Source organism: Fusarium odoratissimum (genome assembly GCF_000260195.1).
Source record: "Fusarium odoratissimum NRRL 54006 unplaced genomic scaffold supercont1.10, whole genome shotgun sequence".
NCBI lineage: Eukaryota > Fungi > Ascomycota > Sordariomycetes > Hypocreales > Nectriaceae > Fusarium > Fusarium odoratissimum.
Genome location: NW_022158696.1, coordinates 994,935 through 1,019,658, shown reverse-complemented (window position 1 = coordinate 1,019,658; position 24,724 = coordinate 994,935). Strand labels below are relative to the sequence as shown.

The 24,724-nt window shown below is 49.8% G+C and overlaps 11 protein-coding genes across 16 annotated transcripts; 4 read left to right on the top strand and 7 right to left on the bottom strand.

Annotated features, from left to right (window-relative positions):
• Positions 1–247: 247 nt before the first annotated feature.
• Positions 248–1,741, bottom strand: FOIG_07258 (endoplasmic reticulum vesicle protein 25). The gene is made up of 3 exons (XM_031206726.1): positions 1,358–1,741; positions 1,178–1,301; positions 248–1,087 (listed from the first exon to the last, which is right to left on the bottom strand). The coding sequence occupies exons 1-3, from the start codon at positions 1,565–1,567 to the stop codon at positions 765–767; spliced, it is 657 nt and encodes a 218-aa protein (XP_031063845.1). The 5' UTR covers positions 1,568–1,741; the 3' UTR covers positions 248–764.
• A 116-nt stretch (positions 1,742–1,857) lies between these two features.
• FOIG_07255 (U1 small nuclear ribonucleoprotein C) lies at positions 1,858–8,124 on the top strand. 2 transcript variants are annotated; one of them, XM_031206722.1, is made up of 6 exons: positions 1,858–1,959; positions 2,024–2,029; positions 2,094–2,195; positions 2,248–2,391; positions 2,446–2,514; positions 2,566–8,124. In XM_031206722.1, the coding sequence occupies exons 1-6, from the start codon at positions 1,950–1,952 to the stop codon at positions 2,832–2,834; spliced, it is 600 nt and encodes a 199-aa protein (XP_031063841.1). In that variant the 5' UTR covers positions 1,858–1,949; the 3' UTR covers positions 2,835–8,124. The 2 variants fall into 2 exon arrangements, with proteins under 2 accessions (XP_031063841.1, XP_031063842.1); XM_031206723.1 differs by lacking the exons at positions 1,858–1,959; positions 2,024–2,029 and having other exon boundaries at positions 2,042–2,195.
• Positions 3,389–6,442, bottom strand: FOIG_07257 (uncharacterized protein; the record flags this gene model as incomplete). Its single annotated transcript, XM_031206725.1, has 1 exon — positions 3,389–6,442. The coding sequence occupies one exon, from the start codon at positions 6,440–6,442 to the stop codon at positions 3,389–3,391; it is 3,054 nt and encodes a 1,017-aa protein (XP_031063844.1).
• Positions 7,172–7,378, bottom strand: FOIG_07256 (uncharacterized protein; the record flags this gene model as incomplete). The annotated part of the gene is made up of 1 exon (XM_031206724.1): positions 7,172–7,378. One exon carries the CDS (start codon positions 7,376–7,378, stop codon positions 7,172–7,174), a length of 207 nt encoding a protein of 68 aa, XP_031063843.1.
• A 2,754-nt stretch (positions 8,125–10,878) lies between the features above and the next one.
• Positions 10,879–15,708, top strand: FOIG_07252 (uncharacterized protein). Of its 4 annotated transcripts, none has more exons than XM_031206719.1 (3): positions 10,879–12,554; positions 12,613–13,918; positions 14,032–14,595. In XM_031206719.1, the coding sequence occupies exons 1-2, from the start codon at positions 12,492–12,494 to the stop codon at positions 13,342–13,344; spliced, it is 795 nt and encodes a 264-aa protein (XP_031063838.1). In that variant the 5' UTR covers positions 10,879–12,491; the 3' UTR covers positions 13,345–13,918; positions 14,032–14,595. The 4 variants fall into 4 exon arrangements, with proteins under 4 accessions (XP_031063838.1, XP_031063837.1, XP_031063836.1 ...); XM_031206718.1 differs by having other exon boundaries at positions 13,980–14,595; XM_031206717.1 differs by having other exon boundaries at positions 13,965–14,595.
• On the bottom strand, positions 13,878–14,405 carry FOIG_07254 (uncharacterized protein; the record flags this gene model as incomplete). Its single annotated transcript, XM_031206721.1, has 1 exon — positions 13,878–14,405. One exon carries the CDS (start codon positions 14,403–14,405, stop codon positions 13,878–13,880), a length of 528 nt encoding a protein of 175 aa, XP_031063840.1.
• FOIG_07253 (uncharacterized protein) lies at positions 14,827–15,450 on the bottom strand (the record flags this gene model as incomplete). The annotated part of the gene is made up of 1 exon (XM_031206720.1): positions 14,827–15,450. One exon carries the CDS (start codon positions 15,448–15,450, stop codon positions 14,827–14,829), a length of 624 nt encoding a protein of 207 aa, XP_031063839.1.
• A 958-nt stretch (positions 15,709–16,666) lies between the features above and the next one.
• FOIG_07251 (uncharacterized protein) lies at positions 16,667–17,672 on the bottom strand. Its single transcript, XM_031206715.1, has one exon. The coding sequence runs from the start codon at positions 17,246–17,248 to the stop codon at positions 16,739–16,741; it is 510 nt and encodes a 169-aa protein (XP_031063834.1). The 5' UTR covers positions 17,249–17,672; the 3' UTR covers positions 16,667–16,738.
• Positions 17,673–18,673: 1,001 nt separating this feature from the next.
• FOIG_07250 (uncharacterized protein) lies at positions 18,674–19,630 on the top strand (the record flags this gene model as incomplete). The annotated part of the gene is made up of 1 exon (XM_031206714.1): positions 18,674–19,630. The coding sequence occupies one exon, from the start codon at positions 18,674–18,676 to the stop codon at positions 19,628–19,630; it is 957 nt and encodes a 318-aa protein (XP_031063833.1).
• Positions 19,631–20,637: 1,007 nt separating this feature from the next.
• FOIG_07249 (uncharacterized protein) lies at positions 20,638–21,730 on the top strand (the record flags this gene model as incomplete). Its single annotated transcript, XM_031206713.1, has 2 exons — positions 20,638–21,286; positions 21,339–21,730. The coding sequence occupies 2 exons, from the start codon at positions 20,638–20,640 to the stop codon at positions 21,728–21,730; spliced, it is 1,041 nt and encodes a 346-aa protein (XP_031063832.1).
• Positions 21,574–24,458, bottom strand: FOIG_07248 (uncharacterized protein). Of its 2 annotated transcripts, XM_031206712.1 has the most exons (2): positions 24,230–24,458; positions 21,574–24,181 (listed from the first exon to the last, which is right to left on the bottom strand). In XM_031206712.1, the coding sequence occupies exons 1-2, from the start codon at positions 24,311–24,313 to the stop codon at positions 22,190–22,192; spliced, it is 2,076 nt and encodes a 691-aa protein (XP_031063831.1). In that variant the 5' UTR covers positions 24,314–24,458; the 3' UTR covers positions 21,574–22,189. The 2 variants fall into 2 exon arrangements, with proteins under 2 accessions (XP_031063831.1, XP_031063830.1); XM_031206711.1 differs by having other exon boundaries at positions 21,574–24,458.
• Positions 24,459–24,724: the final 266 nt, after the last annotated feature.

Genomic DNA, 24,724 nt, shown 5'->3' with positions numbered 1-24,724 from the left:
AAGAAGAAGAAGAAGAAGAAGAAGAAGAAGAAGAAGAAGAAGAAGAAGAAGAAGAAGAAGAAGAAGAAGAAGAAGAAGAAGAAGAAGAAGAAGAAAAGTTTATAAGTTAGCCTCGAAAGATATATCCAAGCATCTCCAGAGCCTAAAGCAGTTTAAACAGATATAACTCCTATAGCCGGCAAAGCTTTATTAAGTTGAATTATTGTAGTTGGCTGTCTTAATTGCAGCTTGAACCTAGCAGCACACATGCCAGCTGAAAAACATTGGTTAAAATAGTATATAATTAACGGCGTAAACGCTGAGAGAAGCATGTATTGGTTACAGGCTCAGTTTTCATTCTGCCTGAAAGCTTTTTGCTGTGTTGCCTAGATCTGTCTGGTTGAGATATTGATAGGGTTTACTCGACTGAATAGACCTCGCAACATTGAGTCGCGTGCAGTTCTGTTGGCTCAATACCTCATGTACGTACGTAAAATTATTGCTCTTTCCATGACTTTTGTTACACATGACTCTTCAAAACACAAAGACCCCAAATTGCCAAGGCCCAAACTTTGCCTTCCCAGTCCCAATCCTGCATGCTACGGATTCCAACACAAGCATGCCCGGAAACCACTAACATGGCCAATCGAAATCAAGACGGAGGGAAACGATCATATAGGTAGCTCCAACGCCCTAAACAGGTCTTCAGGACCCGAGTGGCCGTCTGTTCGAGGCTCGAAGGAGGCTCCCGACCCGATAGATGACACGCATACAAAACCAGTCTCTTAAATAAGATGCTTTGATCGAAAGTAGGCACGGAGATACATGATCTGCCAGGCCCAGAGACCAATAAGCAACCAGGTGGTGGCGATACCGAACCACTTAACACGGTTGTTGGTGCTCTCGTTGGTGTCTCGAAGCTTTTGCTCTCGGGCGCGGAGGTACTCCATCTCGGTGACAAGCTCGCCGGTGATTTCCTCGATGCGGCGGAGCTCAGCCTCAACAGGCTTGAGCTTCTCGGTGGCCTGGATGGCGGACCAGTCCTTGGCGTCGGCGCCGATGTCGATATCGAGCTCAACATGGCGGGTAGGGTTGTTGATTCGCTGGGCTGAAGAATTGTCAACATATTAAACAATAGATTAGAGCGGAGCATGCAACGAAACCACCAAACATGCTACGATCAGGGACCATCACATACAACCAGTAACAATATTTTCAAAACAAACATCAAAGGCAGCGTCAGCATGTGATGTAAAGACGGTCCTGGATTCTCCGACAACGTCTCTGGGTCGACCGTACTCGTTGCCAACGGCATCTCGAATCTGTAAAGCTATGTCAGTTTTGCTTTGTAACTCGTATGCATCTGTGCGCAACGTACGTAGAGATTCACCACCATGCCATCGCCCTTGTAACCATCGACAGTCGCTGTTACCACGACAAGTGTGTCTTTTCCGACAAAGTTGCGCACGCAGCGTTCCCTCTTTGAGCTCTCTGCTTGTGCGATCAGGTCGAACTTCAGAGCGCTGGCAGCGCTAACAAGCAGCAAAACGCTGCAGATATACTGCACCAATGTCTGTTGGAGAGCCATTGTCGTGGTCAAACACTTTGTAGTAGAAGTTGATCTCCCTCTCCAATAATCGTATTGTATCGTATCGTGGATGGTAAGTCGGAGAGGAAAGGCTACGTAGAGTAGTTCTTTAAGACGGACAAGGGGCTTCCACCTGAACTTGGGTCTAAACTGAAAGGTGTCCCAGTTGAGCTGTGCCCCACATGCGGGAGAGACACCCCCTAAGTTTAACTTGCGACCAATTATATGAATTTTGGCACCTGCCTTGTCGCCTCCATCACGTGTGGGTCCAGCCTCGTCAACTTCAGTGCGTTTTCGCGCCTGAACATCACAGTCTAAACACACAAACTAGCACTTTCACCTGCTGATTATCTCAACAAGAGCGATCGCACAGGTTTCCAAGATGCCCAAGTGTAAGCCTACCTCCTAATCAACTATATATCTCCAAGAGGAAACTCTCGCTAACTCATATTACAGTCTTCTGTGAGCCCCGTCCCTCGTGCGCCCGAATCAACAAAGGCCCCTCCAACTGACAACTTGCTCCCAGGCGATTATTGCGATGTCTACCTCACGCATGATTCCATGAGCGTGCGCAAGGCTCATAACAGTGGTCGAAACCATCTTCGAAATGTAGTTGATTATTACCAACGTGTGTCCAGTCTGGAGGCCATATTATAGTATGAAACTGACGTCCTTCACAGAAATCGGCCACGAGAAGGCTCAATCCGTCATCGACTCCATCACCTCTTCTTATGCTGCTGAAGGCCAAGCCCACGCGAATCCTATGCTTCCTCAAAATCAACCTGGACAGGGCTTTCCTCCCCCTCCCTTCGCGTTCCCAGGTGGTAAGAAACAAGATACCATGATAATTAGACATCAGGAGTACTTACACATGATAGGTATCCCTCCTCCGCCTTTTCCGGGGATGCCAGGTGCGCCTCCTGGACAATTCCCTCAAGGACTACCTCGTAAGCACATCTTTTTCCCTTGAGGACAAAATCATTTCTGACAGAATCCAGCCCCTCCTGGCGGTGGTCGAGGCATGCCCCCAATGCCCCCATTCCCTGGGCCCAATGGCATGCCTGTACCTCCTAACGGTCTTCCATTCCCTCCTCCTCCAGGCGGCTTCCCGTTCCCTCCTCCGGGCGCCCCAGGAGGACCTGGTGCTTCCGGCGGTGCCCCTCCTCCTTTTCCTGGCATGCCTGGCATGCCTCCGCCCGGCCAAGGATTTCCACCACACGGATTTGCTCCTCCCGGAGCCGGAGCTCCCGGACATGAGAAGCGATGAGTGTCATTTCTGTGGCAAGGATGAGGTTTGGGCTGATTATAACCATAGCATTATTGGCGAATTGGGCGTTAGACAAGAACTGGGAAAATGGAAAGTATTGCCAGTTTGAGATACTGCGAGGTAAATGTTTTGTTTAATAAGAGGCGGGCTCCCGAGCACGAAATGAGCATCGGACGTCTCACAATTTAGGTTTATTGGATAGTTACAGGACTACATGGTCCTGTTACTGCCGCATTAGTCAGGCAAATATTGTGTGTGTATATTCATGTGTGTGCGTGTGTGTGTGTACTGGTAATTATCATACATGAGAGCTACTCTCTTTAATGTCAAAGTATCCTCCAACCAGCTCCCATATAATATCTCTTCAAAAACAAATCCCAGTTAGCAAATCATGAGCAATGTCATTTTCATAACCCTCCATCATTCGTGTCGTAAAGCGTGAATCATCAGTCATGAACCTTTTGTCTTATATCCCCTGCAACGAACAGTGAATACCGTTTACCTCCGCCGGTACACCAAGAATACCATCTGCGCCAGTAAACCCAATCAGTTGCTCAGCGTGATGGAGTCCTATCGAAGGGCTTGTAATGATCGCGAGCTGCGCTCGATCTGATGACTTCTCCAACCCCATCACGAACTTCCTTTGGCCCGCTTATCTTCTTGCGAAGCTCTTGTGATCGCTTCTCACGCCGTCTCTCGCTGAATTTGCGCGGGAGGTTCTGCAACTCCTCTAATTTGCTTCCCAGGGAAAGCCTTCTCTTTTCTTTATTAGCACGCCTGTGGATGTTATTGGCTCGCCAGAATGATCTCTTGACTTCACCATCCGCCGAATGTGGCCTCTCGTCATCGTTATAGTTTCGTCGTAGAGATTCAAGACTAGACCGATGTCTCATGACTCGGAGGTTACCACTTGGAGTTCGCCCAATAGTGCGACGCTCAGTGGTGGGCCAATCATAGCTGGTGTAGTAGGAACCATCACGAGGCGGGAGGACGGCAAATGTGCGCTTCATCCTGGAACTAAAGCTTCTCTGAGGTCCTTTCGGTCGGTTGTCTACCGGGGGATATCGGTAGGTCTGATCACCGAGTTCATCCGACCAGTGCAGATCACAGTCATCGTCACAGTATCCATCGCACTCGTCTGAGTCCTCACTAGACCACTGAGGGCGCCAAAAAGGGTGCAATTTGTTTTCTTCCACTGGACTGTCGTCGGAGCTAAGATACGCCGGCTCACGTTCCATAGTGGGCATTCCTCTGATCCTCCCAGTGCGCGAAAGGGACAAAGTGCGCGACAAGAAGCTCGAAGGTCTTCGAGTTGACGGTGTATAATCAACCGAGTGGCGTCGTGTACGATTGAAAGCACGGCGTACCACAGAAGGACGACGAGGGGGTTTTTCGTTCATTGACTCGAAGTAGTTACCCATTTGGGCCATTTTCTCATGAGCTGGAGTCGTTCCTGATGGGGTGGCAGGGATCAAGTTGATAACTGGTGGGTGATTGGGTGGCTCGGGAGGCGCTCGGGGATTTCGGAGAGGAGAGTCGACATCGTCGAGAGAAAACTTTGGCTGAGGAGGTGTGGTTGGAATGTCCTCTGAGGAATCAGTCGGCATTGGCACATCCAGGTCTTCCTCCGCCTCCGACTGAGTCTCGTCTGGCGACTCGGAGGGTTTCGTCGAATGATCTATCATCAATAGGGATGAGTTCTGGTGTGGGTACATCTGCACCGCGAGTGCTTCTGATACCACTGGATTGGTCCCATTTGTGTCGACTGAAGCTAACGAAAATGGAGTGTTTTGCGAGCCATATCCCTTTGCGTTCAAGAAGTCGTCATGGCGTTCAGAACTTGACCGACGGTGACTTTCTGAGGCATTAGAAAATGTTCGTGCCACGGGCGTCTCTTCTGAGAAGCGAAGGTCGGGCACTCTGGGTGTATCCTTCTTCTTGTTGAGGTATTCCTGCAAGGCGTTGTGAAGCTTCATACTCTCAGTTGTCAGGGAACTGGCTCTTGAACCGTTACGGCTGGTAGGAGCAGATAGAGAGGACGAGCGAGCAGGCACGATAGGTGGGTAGTCCATGGTTCTCTCATCAGAGCTTTCGGACATGGAGTAAGATCGACCTCTCAATTGACGCCGCACAATGGGAGGCTCATCTCTCGTTGATCTATCGTTCAGCGTAGGGCTGGCGCTGGTGGTGCGGCTCGACTTTCGGCTAGAGTGCGACCTCAACGACGGCTCTCTGGACTTGGTTTTGTGCGATGATAGTCGACCAGGAACAACCACCACAGGTATGCCCCCTGCTTTCCAGACTTCGCGTCGAGCCCTACTGCTAGAGATAGAATTAAGTGTCGCGTTCGAGGATTGACTTTCTGACTTCGGAGCAGTTGGACGGTTTCGACCGCGTGGATCAGTATGCGATCTGTCCGACTTTAGCGAGTTTGCGGTTGAGGTGGAGGACTCATTGGTCCGGTCTCTCAGAATGGTCTGTTTTCGCACATGACGCAGTGTCCTCTGCCTCTTGGGGACTGTGTCCAAAAGATAAGCCTCCACAACAGTTGAGACAGTGGATTTAGTAGAGATGGCCGACATCCTACGTGGGTCAGAAGTTGCGATTGTGGTCGATGTAGCTGAGGGGGGAATATCACGGCTCGAGGTACCTCGCGGGAGTGTCTCCGTCAGTGTCTCCGTCGTTTGGTACAAAGGCATGCCGCGCACAGCTTTAGCTGCTTGTGTCGGTATGATTATGTTGGGCTCGACGACTCTCGCCCTATTTGGGCTTAAACGAGGCATAATAAGTGCTTCAGGCCGCTTCTTCACAGTCACCAGCCTTTGCAAATTGTGGTCCCATTCCTGCTCTACCTCACTGACAGAGCCCCAGTCGCTGTCGTTATGAGCCCAATCCCCTGCTGGTGACCTGGACGTACTGCTCCCTTCCGAGTGAGGTGCCAGGTTGCCCAAAGCCAAATCAAGGTTTTCGGGCCTGTCAATACGAGGACTTGGGTCAAAGATTTTGCGTACAGTTGGTCGTGAGTTCTGATTAACAACAGGCTTGTCTTCGTCTTCGGATGATAAAGGCTCTTCTCGCGCAGTTGTGAAGGAACCAGATTGGGATTCACCAGCAGTAGTACTTGAACCAGCACGGTCACTAGCAATGGGTCTTAGTAATTCCGGGCGACTTGTGGAATGAGGCGGCGTCACATCGGGCGTAGGCGGGCTCTTCTGATTAGGAGGCGTGGTGGGTGGACGCAGATGTGATGGCTGGGGAGTTCGTAACGCGATATCGGTCGCAGCTGGACTATTTGTCTTACCAGAGGAGTTCTCCGAGGGCTGGCGCGAATGTCTTGGTGGAGTTGGTGGTAGATCTGGACCACTACTTATCCTTCGCGACTGATGTTTAAGAGTTCGTGGGCTCGATGGATGCTTTCCATTGCCGGAAACAGAAGTGTTGGTAGCCAGGTCATGTCTAGTCAAAGGGCTAGAAACTCGAATCGGCAATTCGGAGGTCCTTTCGGATCGAGGTCGTGGAAGAATCTTGTGCTTTTTGAATTGTAATTGACTGGTCGGGCTGGTCTCATATTGTGCTTGGGGCGGATAATCAGCGGGAGGTGCCATCATGACTGGCGATGGAATAGAGTGTGCTGATAGCATGGCTTTTATTAGATAAAAGGCTTTTAAAACTTTTGCTTCGCGGCAACGATGTTGGAACGGTTTGGTGTTGGCATGCTGGCTGCCATCGGACAGGAAGCAGGGTTTTGGGACAGTTGCGGAACACAACAGGAACAGGTCAGACGGTAGTCCGAGACATGCAAGTAGGGAGGCGACGCGCTTGAAGAATGACGGGTCTTAAGCAGAGCGACAGTTGGGAGCGGCTTCGAACGCGAACTAGCACCCGAACATAATCGCAAACGTGGCTTACAGAGTTGCGTTGAGTGTCGAGCGCGACAGTCGAGTGCGCATACTGGGACGAGATGGACGCAGTAAGAAATGTCGAGTTGTAATCACGTCAAAGTCGGCACATGAAATGACGGTGATCTTTGGTTCCAGTCACTACTGACGGAGATCAAAGGAAGAATGCCAGAGATGGAACAGGGACAAGGAAATGAGGTGAGGTGAGATGACGAGAGAATTAGAGAGACACTGATTGAGGAACAAGAGTACCTAGGGGACCTTACCTAGATGACGGGAGAGTGGAGGAACCCAGCCATGGAAGCCCAGAAGAAGCAAGTCTTGTCTAGCTTGTCAAGGATCAAGAAGGAGGGGGCACCTGCGGGACACGCTAAAGGGCGAGTTTCTAGCAGCCCTCAGTGGTCTCGAAGACATATCCAGTGGCCCCAGTGATGCATTTCACGACCTGCAGTGGCCCAGCGGCCCGGGCCAACAGGCGCGCTTCCTTCCCTCACTCCACTCCACCCCACCCCACTCCACATTCAATGAGGTCGAGTCACCCAGTGCAGGAAGGAGCGAGTCGTCGAGCCCTTCCATTCTCAGTGAGGATTGGCGGTTCTGGTTTCTGACGCTGGACCACTGACGCAACCTCAAACTGGGGGCCATTGTTTAAGTTTGAGGTGCCATTGGATTGATCCAACTCGTTTTCTGAGTGCTAAATCTGGATCTCTATTTCGAGTTGCAGTCTCTTAGCTTACTGCTTCATGCGCAGGAAATTCAATGCAATAATGGGCGTGTTAGGGCTGTACAGTCCACACGGTCGTAGCACAAATGCCGGCTCTTACGAGGGACCAACTGAATAAGCGGATAGGATCTTGCTAGAGCGTGTAGATGTTTAAGGGCGCTTCCACATACGCAAGGGATGACATTGAGTTCTTTGTCTGTAGCTCGGCAAAGCTGGGTTGCGCCGTTATGGACGTTCTATTGGACAGAGTCAGGCGTCTCAGTCAAAGCCTAGAACTCGAGGCGCTTCCTCATACTGTGAGACTGTGCGATGAGTCGAAAGTTGAATGGATGTCGTGAAGGTGAACTTTAGGCAGATGCTTTCAACTCTGTAGGTATGGTATGCAGCCTCAGAGCTCAGAGGCGAGACTGGCTACCTAGGGAGTGCAAGAAAACGATAGAATGCATCGTGGGACTGAAAATTTTGATAACAGAGTACTTCTAAATAACCTTATTGTCTTGTGATACGAGGGGGAACCATGAAGGAATAGTATCCGTTTGCGGTAAAACGAGCAGTTCGTACTACATATTTCTTGAGGCCGAGGTTTGTCGTTAGTAGAGGTCCGGTATTGGTTTTATATTATGATTTGATTCCGTCTTTCTCTTGTACTCACACGCCTTTCCTTGATTGCCGAAGAACGAAAAATGCAAGGATCATAGCCTGATCAAGAGTGCAGGAAGAATAGCAAAGTGCCCCGCTCATATCGTTTGTGTGGTGGAATAAGTAGTCCCAATCAAGGTTGTCCAGGTTGATGGCTGGCTGAATGTCTCTTTGACAATATTACAAGTCTTGATTTGGGATTCAATGGCGATCCAATGCTATTGGATTCCTCAGGTCGGTTGCCCCTAGCATTCGTGTGCTCGTCCTCTATATATTCCCTTTCAATGGATCTTTCCCACCATGCCGCCTGAATCGCAGTTCTGGAAGTCAACTTGAGTGCTTAGCATGACACCACCATCAAGTTTCTCATGTTTTCGGGGACAAATCCGCCGTGAATGGCAACCCAGCTTGGGTTTCTGCACGCCAGCATAGGTGTGGCCTTGACCAGCCATTCAGGATCGAAAGCACCTCTCCCACCCCGTTCACTCACCTGCCTTTGCATGTCAGGATAATCTAATCATAATCATTTGCTGCAAGTCGTGCAGCCAGAGCGATTTCCAGCCTTTTTTCTTCTTCTTTTTCTCCTTCTTTTCAATCTTGCGTCTTATCATGGACTAATAAGATAGGCAGGTAATTCGGCTTACTGCGTATATCCATTGACTCTTGCATGGGTAGATTGTCAAATGTCTGAGCCTGCACTTAATTCTACACATGAATTTGAATGAATAACTGATGCTCAGTCAACTCGCCGTGACCAAGTTGCCATTTTATTGACAGGGCCCAGACATGCTCGATGCACTCCTTAGGAGTGCAGGCTCTAACAAATAGTCTCGACAGGTTTTAAGACGTCGGCCTCACACGCCTCAGATTCAGCCCCGCAAGTGGACGTCGGCGTAGCTGATTGATGAGCTTATGCAGATGATTTTGATCGATATGATATCACAAGGACTCTCTGTGCCTGACTACTTTTTTTAGTTCCTACCCCTGTGTCTCGTAAGCGATGTTTACTGTGATCAAAACCCCTATGGCCTTGCGTGGATGACTGCCGTGAGAGGCGCTTACCTGGAATATATAAGAGCGATATTACCTCAGGCACACGAAGCTTTGTTCTCGATACATTAAGAACACAACGCACGATAGAATGGGAGGCTACAGTAGTGTGTGTGCGGTGCGGTATATCCAAATATGCCCAAAAACAGTATTCATGATATGAAGTGGTCGTTCCACGCCTATGAATACCATACTGCCTAGGTAGCCAAGATAATGTGTCATATCAGCTAATAGACTACGTACTAGAAGGAGATTACAATTAAGTCATACGTGCCTATGAATAGGTATTCAGTGCATAAAACTTACAGGCTTACTAAAAGGCACAGGTGATCTTAGCTATCCCCAGAGGTTGAACAATGTAATATCCTAGAATATAACTTCCAACATTATCCATATAATAATTATGATTATTCAAGCAGTGCATTTTTTATTATATTGGCAATCGAGTCGACTACCATGTAGCCATTCCCAGATCCTCCACCAATTTTCTCCAGAAGCTTGCAAAGGTCTCAACATATATTGAAGCGTATACTCAGCACCACGACGTAGCAGGCGAGATATCCGACAACCTGTAAGTTTGCATGTGGAGTCATACACTTGTAGTTGAGCGATCGTCCTGTTGGAACATCCAACAAGCCCGGAAGGTTTCTGTACTGATAAAACAAGCAGATGGAAATCGTTGTATTTTGTATGAGTAATTAAGGACACAGAAAAGTAAACAACATTGCATCAAGAAGATGAGACGTACGCCTACCGCTGTTTATTGACCTCGGTGTATGAAGCGAAATAACGACAACTGCCTTCAGTTTACCGTATTTAGATACCAGAAGACCATCTACCAGCCATCACAGCGGCATCCATGTGACAGTATACAAAACCACATAGTTTGGGACGAGGAATGATTTGCCAGGTTTGCCTAAACTTGTCGATAAATCACGTGCGAGAATGAGAAAATCATTGTTATCACAAACCCCATCTCGCTGTAGCGGAGCGGCACAAATTTCTTCATGCAGCACCACAGATCAACACTTGAATCAAACGCTTCCTTGCTCCAGCTCTTAGACCACTCACTATTTGCAAGGCTCGAGCGTCATGGCAAAACGCCGAAAGGGCTGCTCAGGTTGATAGACCCCCACTCACTGGTGCAGCCTGGGCCAAATCGACAGGGCAGCTCGATAAGCTTAGAGTGCAAGCAGGTTGATTATGCAGAGCTTTTCCAGTCGCTGGACTCAACAGCAAATCCCCGCAACGAAGGATTCTGGCCAGGAATTCGCTCCCACGAGATCTTGAGATCCAGAAGGGTCACCGACCACTGTGTTGGCCACCAGCGCGTTTGATATCTGTTCTTGCTCACAATGGGCCGATTATCGTAAGAATCGAGGTTCAGCCTGATCTTGCAGTAACTGCGTGCGGGGATAAGGTGCGCTGATGGCGACAAAGATACGAGCCGCCGTCAGATTCGTATGGCCAGCCTAGTTAATTCCCTCAACTTGGGTATCGTGCCTTGTTGTCTAGTTCTGTCCTGGCCATACCCGCACAATGTTGACGCACCGATGTCACCTGAATAAAGGCTAGACGAACAGCTCACGTTATGTGGCGTTTGCGAACCGATGGTGAAGTCAAACCTACTGTTCATCACGGACTTCTCCATGGACCGATTCCTACAATAGAGCCGGAGGGCCCTGTTGCGAATCCGAACGGAGGCTTGCACGTTATATTTATCAACGTCGCCAGATGGAGCCTGACGCTAGAATCTGAGGCCGAGTGCCGATGAGGCTGTGGCTATGATGCTAAGGGCAAGCCACAAAACCCTAGGTCCCGACGGGTAACTTTGAAGCTGGTAAAGTTTGCACAACCTTGGCAACGTTACTCCGAGAAAGTTTTTTCTAGCATACTACGCACCCCTGCCAATGAGAGTTGCCGAGCCAGTGACTGTCGCCGGTTTTCTTCTTCTTTTTCTAAAGATACTGCAAGGGAAAGAAAGGGTGTGATCGATACGAATCAGCAAACTGATATCGAATTGATGTCCGAATGGAGATGGAACAGACGGCCGCACCTTGTAAAAGGAAGGGCAAAGAGAGGGAACAAAGAGGGCTATTGGCTACTGGGTTATTGGTAATGGTCACTTGCCTACTGAGTCACAATCACTCAGCAATTGGTCGTGTTCTTGATTTGCATGGATGATGACAAGAACCGATCCATCTTCAGACTGCATCACTCAATCATCCGATTGTAGGTCACCCATGGAGATCTGTTTGGGGGATCCAATAATCCAAAATTGGATTCGGAGCACGAGATTCGGAAGTTTATCCACGATGAAGTCATCGGGCACTGGAGGCCGTTGAAACATTCCAGCTATTTCGGTTGTTTCTACCAGCAATCCGGGGACCTGCTCTGAGGCTCAGCTCAGATGGGCGGGCTCCACGCTCGTGGCCCGGCAACCCCGGCGCTGGGCACAGGGCATGTGGCGGACCGCTAGCTTGGGCAAAGAACGCCATTTTCCAAGAATAGCCCTTGTCAATTCTTGATGGCAGCCTTACACATCTGATTGACCCGACGTTACGTCCGCCATCGTCAACTGGATGTTTAAGCTTTCTCACGAGATCGAATCGTTACATGCTGACATAGCCACACATGCGCGTAGGGTTCTGATTATGCCACTCCGTCCTGGACCCTCCGGTCGCTTTACGAAATTCTCCAACAGGGGTGCATTACCAAGTCTTTGGATCGCTCTTGACGGTCAGGTCAAGACAAAATTTGAAATTGTAAGCTTGGTGAGCCCAACAGCTATCACCGTGGGTCCTGTATGCAGAGATTTGCTCTAGACTTTGCTAGGTGCAGCTGTGGACATGGCATGGCCCGCTGCTGGTTGACGATAACGAGAGCCAAGGAAGCAACATGGCTCTTTTGGGTCTGTCTTCCTCTTTGGGACATGGGGGGAGTGCCGTGAATGGTGGTTAACAGCTGTCAGCAATACGGAGATCCAGGGTCTTGGCACCGGACAACCCACACCTCGTATCCATATCGCCATTTTCAACAGCCACTTCGCCATGGGCTTATCATCAGCCCTGCTCACAAGAGCTAGTCCCGTCATTGGCTTCGAATAGAATCGAATTGACGAAGACCTTAGTCGGCTCCGCTCTATCTCGCTTACCTACCCAACAAATTAGGCCACCAGGTCGATGAGATATAAGAAATGCTCTGCCTCGCCTCCAGCCCCTTCTCTCATCATCTTATACACCATCGTCTTTCGTTCAAAGATTAGCTCTGTCGATCTAGGATCTAGATACCTTGACAAAGTACATTCGTTTAAACAAGCACAACCACTAAACACCAACCACTATCATGAGGTCTTCAGGAATCATCGTCGCTGCTGCGGCTGCTGTCGCCAACGCTCACTACGAGAACGTAAGTTGCAATGGATACTATGCATATTTCGAAACTTGTACTGACTTACATGGCTTAGCCTCAAGTCGGCTTCACTACTGTCTACACCCATCCAGCCAACGTTACCAAGCCTACTGAGTACACTACCAGCACGGTCTACAGCACCAAGACCTATACCATCACTCAGTGCCCCCCTACTGTTGTCGACTGCCCCGTGGGCCATGTCACTACCGAGACCATCGCCGTTTCCACAACTGTCTGCCCTGTCACTGAAGTCCCTACTGAGCCCAGCAAGCCTCACGAGCCTGTTTACCCCAACCCTACCGATCCCAAGCCTCATGAGCCTGTACCTACTCACCCGGGTCAGGATGTTATCACCAAGACTCAGACCTACGCCTACCCTCATCCTACCAACCCTGGCCAGAGCGTGACCAAGACCATCACTTACACCGTCCCCAAGGACCATGGCCACAACGCTACTGCTGTCAACCCTCCTCCTCATACCTATCACCCTGTTCCTACTGGTGGTGCTCCCGTCTACCATAATGGAACCACTCCCGGTTATCCCGGTAACCATGGTGGGAAGACTCCTCAGGGTGAGGAGAGCGGCAACGATGATGGCACTGACAACGGTTCCCATGGCGGCAGCAGCAGCGGCAGCAAGGGAGGCAACGGTGGCTCCGAATCGGAGGACCACGAGCCTTCCACATCCTCTGATGTCCCTGAGACTGTCCAAACTGCTGGGGCTCACATGAACGCCGCCACTGGCCTGCTCGCCATCGTTGGCTTCGCCGCCGCCTATCTGATCTAAGATGGACAATTTTTGGTCTGCTGACCACAACACTTTTATAAACTTCTTACGATCCTTACATGATGCATGAAAGCATGGCATTTGGGCATGATTTGATTTTGTTTGCGAAAGCGAACGGCGTTTACAAACAGGGGTTATTTCCGCTACGGATACCAATGGATTGGGCCTAGCGATGACGGGATTGGGGATGCATTATATGAGATCCGAAAGCACATGCACACGACTTATATACTAATTTCTACATTTAATACTAGCGACCATTCATTTAGACTAGACTTTGATTCACATTATACCTAAAAGGGTGCTTTTTTATTTTATTTTAAAAAAATATATATAGACGGTTGCTAAGACACATACTATTCCACAGTTCTATCGACCTCGATTTGTTGCACTAAAGCAAGACTTATCACGACCCTAATTATCTGAAACATAAAATCATCATTAGGTTTGAGGATATGGAATACTGTCTAGCATTTTGGTCCGATGTCCAAGCATTCGGTAAATATGAAACCCATAGCCCAAACGGCTCAGTGCTATGCTTTGCTGCAGATCGCATTGAAAACCCAAGCCTGTGGTACGTCTTCTTCGTTTTCACACTCGCTCATATAACTCAAATAAAGTGCATATCGAAACAGAACCTCCCTCAACTCCTCTTTGCGTATGCTTATCCCCACTCCGATCTGCCAGTTATCTATATCCAACTTGACCCCATTTGCACCCATTTCCACAGCCCATGACTGCCCACGCAAGCCAGCCCACAGCGCCATTAGAAACGATTCGTCAACGTGCAGGTTCTGTGGCACGCTGCATCTTGGTGACCAGATAGACGGTCGTCGGCGGCGTCGTTCTGGGTCTCGTGCGATCGTTATAAGAGTGTCTTGAGCAACGACCGGATCAAGAAATGATACAAGGACTTCGAAGGTTCGCTTTGCAAGTATGGTGTTGAAGATCCGGGATGTCAGACGGACTTGCTTAATAGCCGGGGCTTGGAGGTTGTCAAGGATCTGGATGATGATTTCTGTGGGGAGCGTTTCCATTGTAACGGATCGCAAGGGAGCCATCGTAAAAGGTTCAACGCTGTGTCGTCAAGTACGCGGAATGAGTGAGGACGAGGGCAATGAAAAATAGAAGCGGCGACCTTCACGATAACGAATGGCTATGTCTTGCTCTATGTACCTCCCTAATTGCGAATAATCTTCCGACCTGATGTCTTGCCCGTCCTACAAACTCCCAATCCGTAAAGGTTCTCATGTGAGACAGCCAACAGAGTCAACGTAGATCCACCAATTTGGTCAGGTACAAGAGAGCCAATTGGTTCGTAAGGGTTCTCGTAAGGCTTGCGGGGACCGTAAGCCGACCAGACTGACTGTGCTTTTAGTCTGCCGGTATGGGAAGTGTAAGATGCCATATTTAACTGTACTCGACTAGTGTTTTTGTTTCCTTGACTTCGGGTTACATTCATCACTTCTTCGAAAGACCACTTTACTCGCTAGTCTCCTCTTGCCACCATGCCTTCATTAAACGTAACCTCTCCGTCCTCTCCCTAGCCATCCTCCTCCCCTCCTCTGTTTTCATCATGCCCTCAAGCAACAGGAGCTTGTCATCAAAATGCTCCATAGTGTTCTCCAACGTCCGACTCTTGGCACCTCCAAATGCGAACGTCCTCGCAATACCTACGGCGCCAATGGCATCTAGGCGGTCGGCATCCTGAACAACGGCCAGCTCCGGATACTTGTCCACAAGAGCCCGCGTCCGCGCTGGGTCCTTAACCTCGGAGGAGTAGCTGACACCGAGGCAGATGGCCTGGACGGTGTCGGCAAGGGTCTGCGGTGCACCGAAGGACATGAGCACGGATGCTACCATGCGAGAAGGGTCCTCGCCAGGGCGGAGGTACTTCTTGTCGCCAACGTCGTGGAGCAGTGCGGCCAGCGTGACCAAATCTTGGCGTGTTGAAGGGGTATGAGACTGGATATGCTGCGAGAGACGGAGGACACGCTTGATGTGGTTGAAGTCGTGCGATGCGTCATAATTGGACATATATTCCTCAACGTAGTTTGTCACTTTGCCAACAAGGGCGTCATCAACTGACAAGTCTTCGATAGTCATTGTGTGAAGTCTGCGACCCGAGATTGTCCTGAGGATGACTGAAGCACGTAACGGTAGAGGATCGAAATGAAGACACTAAAATTCTATGCCATGAAAACTGACCCTAGACACGATATGGAACTCCTACCAGCCTTTGTAACCAGCACTCTGATTTGAGTATCCACTGCAAGGACCATATAATGCAATCTTTAGGAGCGAAGTTCAAACAGACGCCTGAGGTCGAGTATGTGACGCTTGTCCAGAGAATGTGAGACGCGATGGCCCGACGCGTTAAATGAAGGATGATCTGGAAACAAAACGGGTCTCCACGTGACAGGCCACTGGATTTCCAATTTGGACTCAGTATTGCATTGAGAAGTTCTGTGATATACCTCATCAATGAAGTCATCTGTGTTTCATTTCTGTCAGACAAAACATTCGACAGAGGTCTTGAACAAATCTCGTGATTCTCTGATGATTGCTAGTATCTACATTCATTCTTCTATTTCTTTTGAGAAATATGATTCAATGGGAACACAAAGTTTTTGCCTGGAGTTGAAGCCCTTTGTCCACATTTCACCGCTTGCCCGCCTACCTATCTTTTATGTACCTAGTCAGGGTACAGTTGTATATGAGTGCATGATTATCAACTTGTCCCACAGTATAGGCATTGACTGAGCTGAAACATGATTCAAATGTCTAATAATAGACATTCCAGTTATGCTGTCAAATTCTATCATTACTCGTCAATTGTTGGCTGCTATGATTATGCTAGATACACTGGGTCTATGCCATGCAGCGTATCGATGGTGGGTATTATTCTTCATGCACCTCAAGACAAAAACATGTCGATACGAGCGAAAAATTGTCATCTGAGAGAAAGTTCGTGCCATGCAAGACCATCTGAGTGTAACCTTTTGTCAAGTGATTGGCACGCTCTGTAGGAGAGTCGTGTGCTATACTGTCGATACAGTATCAATTAGAACGACAAAAGCCCAGACTGCTCGACATACCGATCACCCATTCGATCAAGCAGAGTAAAGGTCACGCTCTTACCGAGGTTCCGCAACGGGGAACCTTCATCTGTATCATGGAGTCCCCCTCCTTCAACAGGCAGCCATCACAGGGAACGGCTTGGTTGCCCTGGCCTCTCGCGGTGTCAGAAGACTTACCTAAGTACCTTGGTAATTATATCAGGGTAGAAAAATAAACTGGTCAAAGTGCCTGCTAACTTTACAATGAATTATATTAATACAGTCTGAGCGTTTTTGTCATTTAGGACTTCAGCCCTTAGTTTTCTGCTGGTCCCCTAGCCTGGTAAATAGAGCGGTGGTGGGTGACTTCGTGTAAGTGTGACGGACCTCACATACCCGCCGAAGCTAAAAGGCATAGCATGCATAGATATGGATATGAGAGGACCGATGCTACCGATGCTAGACCCGGGAAGGTAGAAGGCATCGGGCACACGCGGACGGGCCGTAGAGGGCGAGATGGAGAAAGCAGGCTTAGACCCATTATGCTTATCGCATGGGCATCTGGCTTGGCACATTTTATTTTGTCTGTGAGTCAAGGTCATATACCTCAATGATGGCCGTGGCTTGTTATCAGAGATTTCTGTCTGCATAGGAATGAGGAGCCCTTCGGGGATGTGAGCAGAGGTGGCTGGATACGGGGATACAGATAGACGAGGCCTCGATATGTACTGTATGTACCTTGTAGGGGAAGGCCACCGCCAATTCGCATGTCTCTCTTCTGGGCCATGTACTCTGTAAGCGTAGCGCAGACGCGGCAAATCCACACTACCATTGTCGACTTGCATCTGAAGCGTGATATGGCGTACATACTACCGCCAATACGACAACAGCGGAGCATAAAGTTCCGCCGTGATTCTGAGAGCAATCCATCTAGTGAGTCAATTCCTGACTCGTCCAATTCTTCAAGCCGGCCGCATGAACTCGAGGGTTGCACTACAGTTCGCCCGACTAGAGAGCGGCCCAATAACGGCCAGAGGTGTCAAGCGGTGCAGTGCAAGTCAAAGGCAGAACATTCCGGCAGATGCGAGGCAAGGCGATGCGATGTGCGATGAGCTCAGGCCTTGCATGATCCATAGATTTCAATGTGCTGCTGAGACCACGAGAGCCGACAAATCTGGTGTCAAGACCATACAAGAAATGACACTGATGTTGCGTCCTTGCATGGCTGAAATGCAAGCGGTTGATGTGAGATGTGGTTGACGACTGTTGGTAATTGGCTGGGCTGCAGCGTGACGAGAGGTTGAATCTAGCGGTGCCACAAGGCCAATGACGACGTTGGAATAGACGCTCTGCGGGGGTCGCTCTTTGGGCCTGTTTAGCGGTAAAGGGCTTCTGATTGGCGCAGTGTTTCTCCCCGCTCTGGACGGGCTGTCTGCCTTCTGGGGCTGCTTCTAAATATCGCAGCATTTAGCATGGGTTGGGCTCCACTATTGATGCACGCACTTACTTGATCCACACTTGCTTAACCGCCCACGCTTGTCCCGGGAGGGAAGAGGGAACCGTTCAATTGTGATGGGTCGAGTGATAGTAGATGACATGAACTCGGCATTTCCTTGTCTGCTGTCCGTGATTGGTTGTCTCTGCAATTGAAGAGTCCTTGTTTCTTGTAAATTTGTGCGTGTGCGTGTGCGTGTGTGTATGTGTGTGTGTAATTCGTAACTCACACGGCAACAGATGTTATTGACATTGGGTCCATCACAATTATCCATCCACATGATGATGGATATTGGATCCATGCAAAATGGCTGTGGCCGCTGTACACGGCCGTTCCTTATAAACAGGACCAACACCCGCCCCCAAAGCCTCTCTTCTTTTTTTCTCTCTTCTTCTTCAGCAAGTCCTATTCAATCGCAAATCCTGTTTTTGTTCTTGGGTCTCTTACCCTTCCCCCTTTGTGTTTTCGTTTGTTCACCGTGGAGCCGGTCTCTACTACTATCATTCTAATTTTCGTTGTCTCTAATCAAAGATATCCATCAACTCCAAAGCTTACTCAATAAGTTGCTGGCCAGCTTAGAGACATCAACCTTTAACGATTATCCTGTTTTTTTTTTTTGCTCGTCCCGCCTGTTATAATCATCTAATTACAGAAGTCACGGATTTCACTTGCTCGCGCCAACTATCAAACAATATTGCATTGATCAAACTTTCATTGTTCGCATCATCGACTCACCAAACAACTCAAACGCATAATTGAATCAAATAAAAGCAAAATGTCGGCTGTTCAACTTTCTTTCTCTCTCCGCGTCTCCTCTGGCGTTAAGACTGTCCATCTTCTCGGCTCTTGGGACGGTTACGTCGGTCAGCTCCCTCTCTCCAAGGACAAGTCCTCCTCCAAGTCTGGCTCCTGGAAGGGCACCTTTCGATTCCAGAACTCAACTCTTGAGGCTGGCCAACGATACTGGTACTACTATATCATCGATGGTTACCATGTTGCCCACAACCCCAGCGTCACCTCAACCATCGAGCCCACCACTGGCCGTGAGCTGAACGTTCTTGACGTTCCCACCGACTCTCACAAGTCTTCGTCCCACCGCTCTTCATCTTCCAAGTCTTCCTCCAAGTCATCTTCTTCCTCCAAGTCCTCATCCAAGTCATCGTCGCACAAGTCTTCCTCTAGCAGCAAGAGCTCTTCTCACTCCTCCAAGGACAAGGAGTCGCGATCTTCGCGATCCTCACGCCACAGCTCTAAGCTCTCAGTTGACATCCCCAAGGGTCGCCCCCTGTCAATCTCCCAGATCCAGGCCCCCAAGCCCATGTCTCCCCATGCGACTAAGCACATCTTGGATGCTTCCTACTACGACAACGAGGAACTTGAGGAGCTTGCCGACCGCTTCGGCAGCGCCAACATCGAGGACGAGTTCATCACTGACTTCAGCACATCGCCAATCTCCTCCAGTGGTTCTTCTCTGTCCTACCGCTCCGACAGCTCCTCACCCAACTCGTCCCTCTCTGGCTACAGCACTCCCGGATCCGACGTCAGCTCTTGCACTTGCGAGCGCTATGGTATTACTCGCAAGGGCGAGCGTGTCAAGCTCGACTGCGGCGGATCCCGCTGTGGCTACGATGATGATAGTGATTCCATCTGCTCTAGTGGCAGTGAAGACGAATATGAGTATGAAGCCTCCGTCTCGCGCACCAGCTCTCGCCGCCACGGCGTGGTCGCATAAACGCGCCAGTGTGTGGAGGGCTCTGTGGCAACAGGTTGAGAGAACCTCTAGCCGTTCATTCTTTAAATCGGGCATCCCCTGGCAGCACACTAGCGCCGGGATGACTCGACCTATGTTGTTGTGGTAATATCAGCAATCATTTTTCTGTTCCGACCTGCGTCACGCTATAAGACGTGGATGGTACGCCGAGCTGGTCTCGTACGTTCCACCGCGCCGATGCGTTGATCGTCAGCTAGGTCGATGCTGCGGCCGTTCGGCGCAGTCCTCTCGTGGCTGCGCAGACGTAATTTTTCTTCCTCACTCTGTTGGTTCTTGAGTGAGCTGGGAGTTCTCGAAAGAGGCTGCCCCAGAAGCAAACAATGTCAACGCATGAGAATCCCATCTGTCCTGATGATGGGATCCCGTCTCCTGCAGACAATATCTGGATGTGGTTCAGGGCCTGGCGATTGATGAAGGTCTAGACTAGCCATTACGAAGTATGAGGTGGATGATGAAGGACAGTCATGAGCAACGATTTAATGAATGAAATAGCTTAGCTGTCTAGGATAGATGACGATTGAATCTATTCATGAAACGAGATACGAGGCCTCGAGCAATAGAGCAACGTGATGATGCATAGCAATCGATTTCGGTCTTTCGGTTCAATGTTACTCCCCATCATATTCCACTTCTACTAGGTACTTAGGTACTAAGGTAGGGCCTTCAGGAGGCGGGGATCCAATCTTATGGCGGGGTAACTCCCTATCATCTATTGGACATTCATGTATTGCCCAGCTGTAGTATCACAAACTCATCTTCACCGTACTTGTAACGTCTTTTCTACACATAACACTGCATTGATATCTCTGGTCTATGTAAGACGAGGCCTGAGGTCACCAGTGATTAGTCTCAAATTCAATTGAGTGCGTGTCAATTTCTTCCTCAACCACGCTCCACTCCTTCGTTCATTCGTCGAGCTTCACTTAACACCGACCCGATCTCAAGTGTAGCATCACCCAACTGCAAATATGTCCGACGAGCAAATCATACTCCCCATCATCGACTCCCACATTCACCTCTACCCAGCGTCCGAAACCGACTCCCTCGCTTGGTACACCCCCGATGGCCCTCTTGCCGGCCAACGTTCCCTGGAAGAATACCGCGAAGCTACCTCTTCGGCACCGTCTCTCCTAGGCTTCGTCTTTGTCGAGACAGACCGCAAGAATGATGTTGAATCTGGCGCATCCGATGGCTCTGGCTGGGAGCAGCCTTTGGCTGAGGTCTCATGGCTCAAGCGTGTTGCGCTTGGCCAACCGCGCGAAGGAGAGGGCCACAGCTCCGAGGACGCAAAGTTGTGCCTTGGTATTGTGCCTTGGGCGCCGCTGCCAAGCGGTCCTGAGGTTCTAGAGCGCTATCTTGACCGAGTGAAAGAGGAGGCCGGCGATGCTTGGCCTAAGATCAAGGGGTTTCGCTACTTGCTGCAGGACAAGCCTCATGGCACCATGCTGGACGATAAATTCATCGAGGGCGTCAAGCTTCTTGGCCGACGAGGATTCACCTTCGATGTTGGCATTGATCAGCATCGACGTGGAAAGAAGCAGCTCGATGAGGTGATCGAGTTTGTTGACCGTGTTCACGATGGTGTTCCCGAGGAGGAGAAGGTCACACTGGTGTTAAGTTCGTGCCGCTCTTCTCCTTCCCCTACTTCATTCTAACAGTGTCTCCTTAGACCACCTCTGCAAACCCGACTTCAGCATCTATAACCTTACGTCAGACCCCAGCTTCCACGCCTGGCGCACTGCCGTCTACACCCTCAGCAAAGACTCTCACGTCTATATGAAGCTCTCCGGTGGCTTCTCCGAGATGCCTGACTCCCTACGAAACCAGGACCCCAACCATATCTTCGAGGCTACCCTCGGTTGGCTCGGTATTGTCCTCGCCACCTTTGGCCCCAGCCGTATCATGTTTGGGAGCGACTGGCCTGTCTGCACTGTCAACACCGACAATGCCTGGCCTAGATGGCGCAGCATCGTTGAACGCATGTGTTGGATGGCTACGCTGAGTGATGAAGAGCGCGCAATGATCTTTGGCGGTACGGCCAAGAAGGCTTATGACCTCTGAGCCGAGGAACGGCATTATCAGGGCAAATACTATATATACAAAAGCCTAAAGAAAGCTTCCTTAATGAGATACATGAGTGTAAATAAACGGAAATTCCCATAGCAAAATAATCATAACCCTTGATGTGAACGGATCTCGTGATTCACCTCAGAGACGATTTTATATCTGGCCTTTTGATAGAAGCTCCATATCTCAGGAAGAAAAAGAAATTCAACTATGTTCGAGAAACTCCAATCTACAACTAACATCCATTGTAAAATGCAACTCCGGGCGCCCATGACCATCAGTCGTAGAAAACGTCAATAAACAATGTCATGCCAGGGCTCTAGAGTGAGCTCACGGCCTTCTCCGAGCATATGCCACGCAGAAAAACAAGCTCTAGTCATACAGTTTTATGTGTCATTAGTTTTCGCGTTCATCTGCCCTTTTGAGGCTCATTGTGTTTCTCCCCGTCCAATACTACTCTGCTCCACGTCCTCGGTAATTGCCCATCTTCTCAATGGAGTTCATAATGCCGCTACGGGCCATACCGCCTGGACGAGGCAAACCACCTGCGCTCTTTGTTCGCTCGTGAGGTGCTCGGAGTCCTGAACCTGGCGCGCGTAGTCCCGAAGCACGACTAACACTGCTTCTAAAGTGATCTGCACTTCGTTTTGGCGTCTTAGTCTCAGGCTCTCGGTCATGTTGTCTCTCATGAGGGTAACGAGACGCAGACGGAGGCTGTTGAGGTTGTTGCTGGGGCTGAGGCTTTGGTGTCTGCGCAACAAAGCTCTGCATGCTCATCATCTCCTCGGCAAGTTGCACAAGCTCTCCCTTCTCTACGCGCTCCTTCTCCAGCATACTGCGCAGTGACTCGTTGTCGAGCTGTACTGTATGGACAACTGCCTCAAGTCGTTGGATATCGGCGTTCAACTCCTTGATTGCTGCGCTGTCTCGGACTGCTTGGGCCTTGCGCTCATCGGCCTCAATGCTGTCGGGCTCGACTCTGGTCATTGTTGTATTTCGGCAGACGCGCAGACGTTCGTTCTCCTCGACAAGTTCTCTAATCCTGCTTTCAAGCTCATGGACACGCTTCTCCCACCGAGTCTCGTATGACTTCTTCAGGGCAGTGACCTTAGATTCGTGCTTGCTCTTATAAAGAGCATGAAGCTCACGAGCCACCCGCTCGACTGCAATCTCAACTTCGTGATTGGTGTCGTTTGGGCTCTTGGGCTTTTCGGGCGACGACTTTTCGGTGTCTTTCCCGGCACGCATACCCGCCATCTTACTCTCCGCCTCCTGGTGCAACATCTCGGCTGCCTCACGTCGCTTCTCACTCTCTTCCAACTTCTGTTCGAGCTCTTCCTGTTCTCTTTGGCTCTCCACAATTTCTTCCTTGGCCTTCCGTAAGACATGTTCCATCTCACGACCTCGGTTCTCCCAACCCTCTTTCTCAGCAGCAAGTTGCTCTTTGATAGAGCGTTCCTCGCGGAGCTGCTCCTGGGACTCACCCACTCGCTTCTCTGCATCACCAACTGCGGCCTTGAGCGATTGCACTTCGGCTTCCTTACCACTCAATGAAGCTTTGAGTGAGCTGATCTCTGACAGAAAGTTTGATTTGAGAGACTCGAGTTCTCTCGCGGTGATGCTGGGAACGCTTCGAGGTGTAGGCATAGGGGGGATATCGAAGTCGATGAGGTTGGCAAATCCGCCACGAGAAGGCGTCGCAGTTACATCAGGTGCTGTGCGAGATGGAGAAAGCCCGCCCTTGGCCGGTGACTTTTGGGGTGATCTCTGAGGAAAACGCAGCTGCTCTGTAAAGTCCAGAAGATTCGTTGTGTTCCCTGAGTCGTGTCTCGGTCTGGCTCGTGACGTTCGTGATGGGGAGGGATCAGCTCGTGTGTTTGCCCGAGGCGTGAGACTACCCATATCGGACAGTTTAGTGGGACTTTGGCCGAGTTTGGCAAACATGGTTAGGTTGGGCACAGCCGAGAAGGTACTGAAGGTACTGATCGCTGTATCGTCAGGGCATACGGAATCGTCGACCTCCATTTCTCCAGAAGGGTTAACGTTGATGGTGCCAGTAGTGACGTCCATGTCGTCCAGGCCGTCTTCCAGGACGCTCTGCTCATCTTCAAAGATCTCAATTGCGCGCTTGAGGCCTTCGTTTTGTCGCACTGCATCCTCTAGACTCATCGTGCTCTCTTGGGAGGCAGCGCGGGTTGTGTCGAGAGGGTTGCTGATCTTAACAGGAAAACGCTTCTCAGGAGACACCTTTCTAGGGCTACGAGCGTTGGGGCCCAGTCTATCTGTTGGCCTTCCGTCTCTCACCTCTCGCTGGTCGGTGAGGATCTTCAGCGGTGAAAGGGTCGCGCCAGAGAGGACTCGGGAGTGTCGTGATTTTGAGGGAGAATGGTTCTCCTGATCGGAAAGTGCAGTATCGTTGAGGGCAGACACGAAAGGAGATGATCCCTGAGAGGGTTGGCTCTGTGATTCTGAGGACGTGGAGACTGTTCGTACCTCGTGGGAGTCGTACCGCTGAGCAGTAGCTGGTGTCTGGATATTGAGATTTGAATCTTGGGTGGGCGACAGTGGTGTTTCCATTGTGATGCACGCTGAATCAACGAAATGATATAATCAAACAGTCAATGTGTAGTCACAGTTCCAGTCGGCAGAGGATATCGTTGACTTGATAGTCTGGTTCAAGCCACTTTTGAGCAGTGTTGCTTGTTTAGAAAGTCAAGTTCAACGGTCACCTGCTAACACCCAATATGTTGACTTTAGGTAGTTGACCCGACAACAACCAACAGTGGATCTCTCACGTGGTAATCATAATCATCTTTCAACTACCTTGTAAATGGTTTCTAAGGTAAATACCAAGGTAAGTAGTTACAGGCAAGACGGCATGACATTCATTTCACCTACCGTTGCTTGGTTGCGTTATGACATGCAAATATTCCTTTCATCTCACAAAGTTATTACCAGACTGACTTGGAACTTAGGCACCTCTCTACC

What these genes read in the sequence shown, in the direction of transcription:
- FOIG_07251 (XM_031206715.1), bottom strand. Translation starts at nt 17,248, where the DNA reads ATGCAAGTCGACAATGGTAGTGTGGATTTGCCGCGTCTGCGCTACGCT.
- FOIG_07252 (XM_031206716.1), top strand. Translation starts at nt 12,492, where the DNA reads ATGAGGTCTTCAGGAATCATCGTCGCTGCTGCGGCTGCTGTCGCCAAC. An exon ending in CCAACGCTCACTACGAGAAC is followed by an intron (nt 12,555 to 12,612) that starts GTAAGTTGCAAT and finishes TACATGGCTTAG; the next exon opens with CCTCAAGTCGGCTTCACTAC.
- FOIG_07255 (XM_031206722.1), top strand. An exon ending in TGTAGTTGATTATTACCAAC is followed by an intron (nt 2,196 to 2,247) that starts GTGTGTCCAGTC and finishes CGTCCTTCACAG; the next exon opens with AAATCGGCCACGAGAAGGCT. An exon ending in TCCCTTCGCGTTCCCAGGTG is followed by an intron (nt 2,392 to 2,445) that starts GTAAGAAACAAG and finishes TACACATGATAG; the next exon opens with GTATCCCTCCTCCGCCTTTT.
- FOIG_07258 (XM_031206726.1), bottom strand. Translation starts at nt 1,567, where the DNA reads ATGGCTCTCCAACAGACATTGGTGCAGTATATCTGCAGCGTTTTGCTG. An exon ending in GCATGGTGGTGAATCTCTAC is followed by an intron (nt 1,302 to 1,357) that starts GTACGTTGCGCA and finishes ATAGCTTTACAG; the next exon opens with ATTCGAGATGCCGTTGGCAA. An exon ending in TGAAAATATTGTTACTGGTT is followed by an intron (nt 1,088 to 1,177) that starts GTATGTGATGGT and finishes ACAATTCTTCAG; the next exon opens with CCCAGCGAATCAACAACCCT.
- FOIG_07248 (XM_031206711.1), bottom strand. Translation starts at nt 24,313, where the DNA reads ATGGAAACACCACTGTCGCCCACCCAAGATTCAAATCTCAATATCCAG.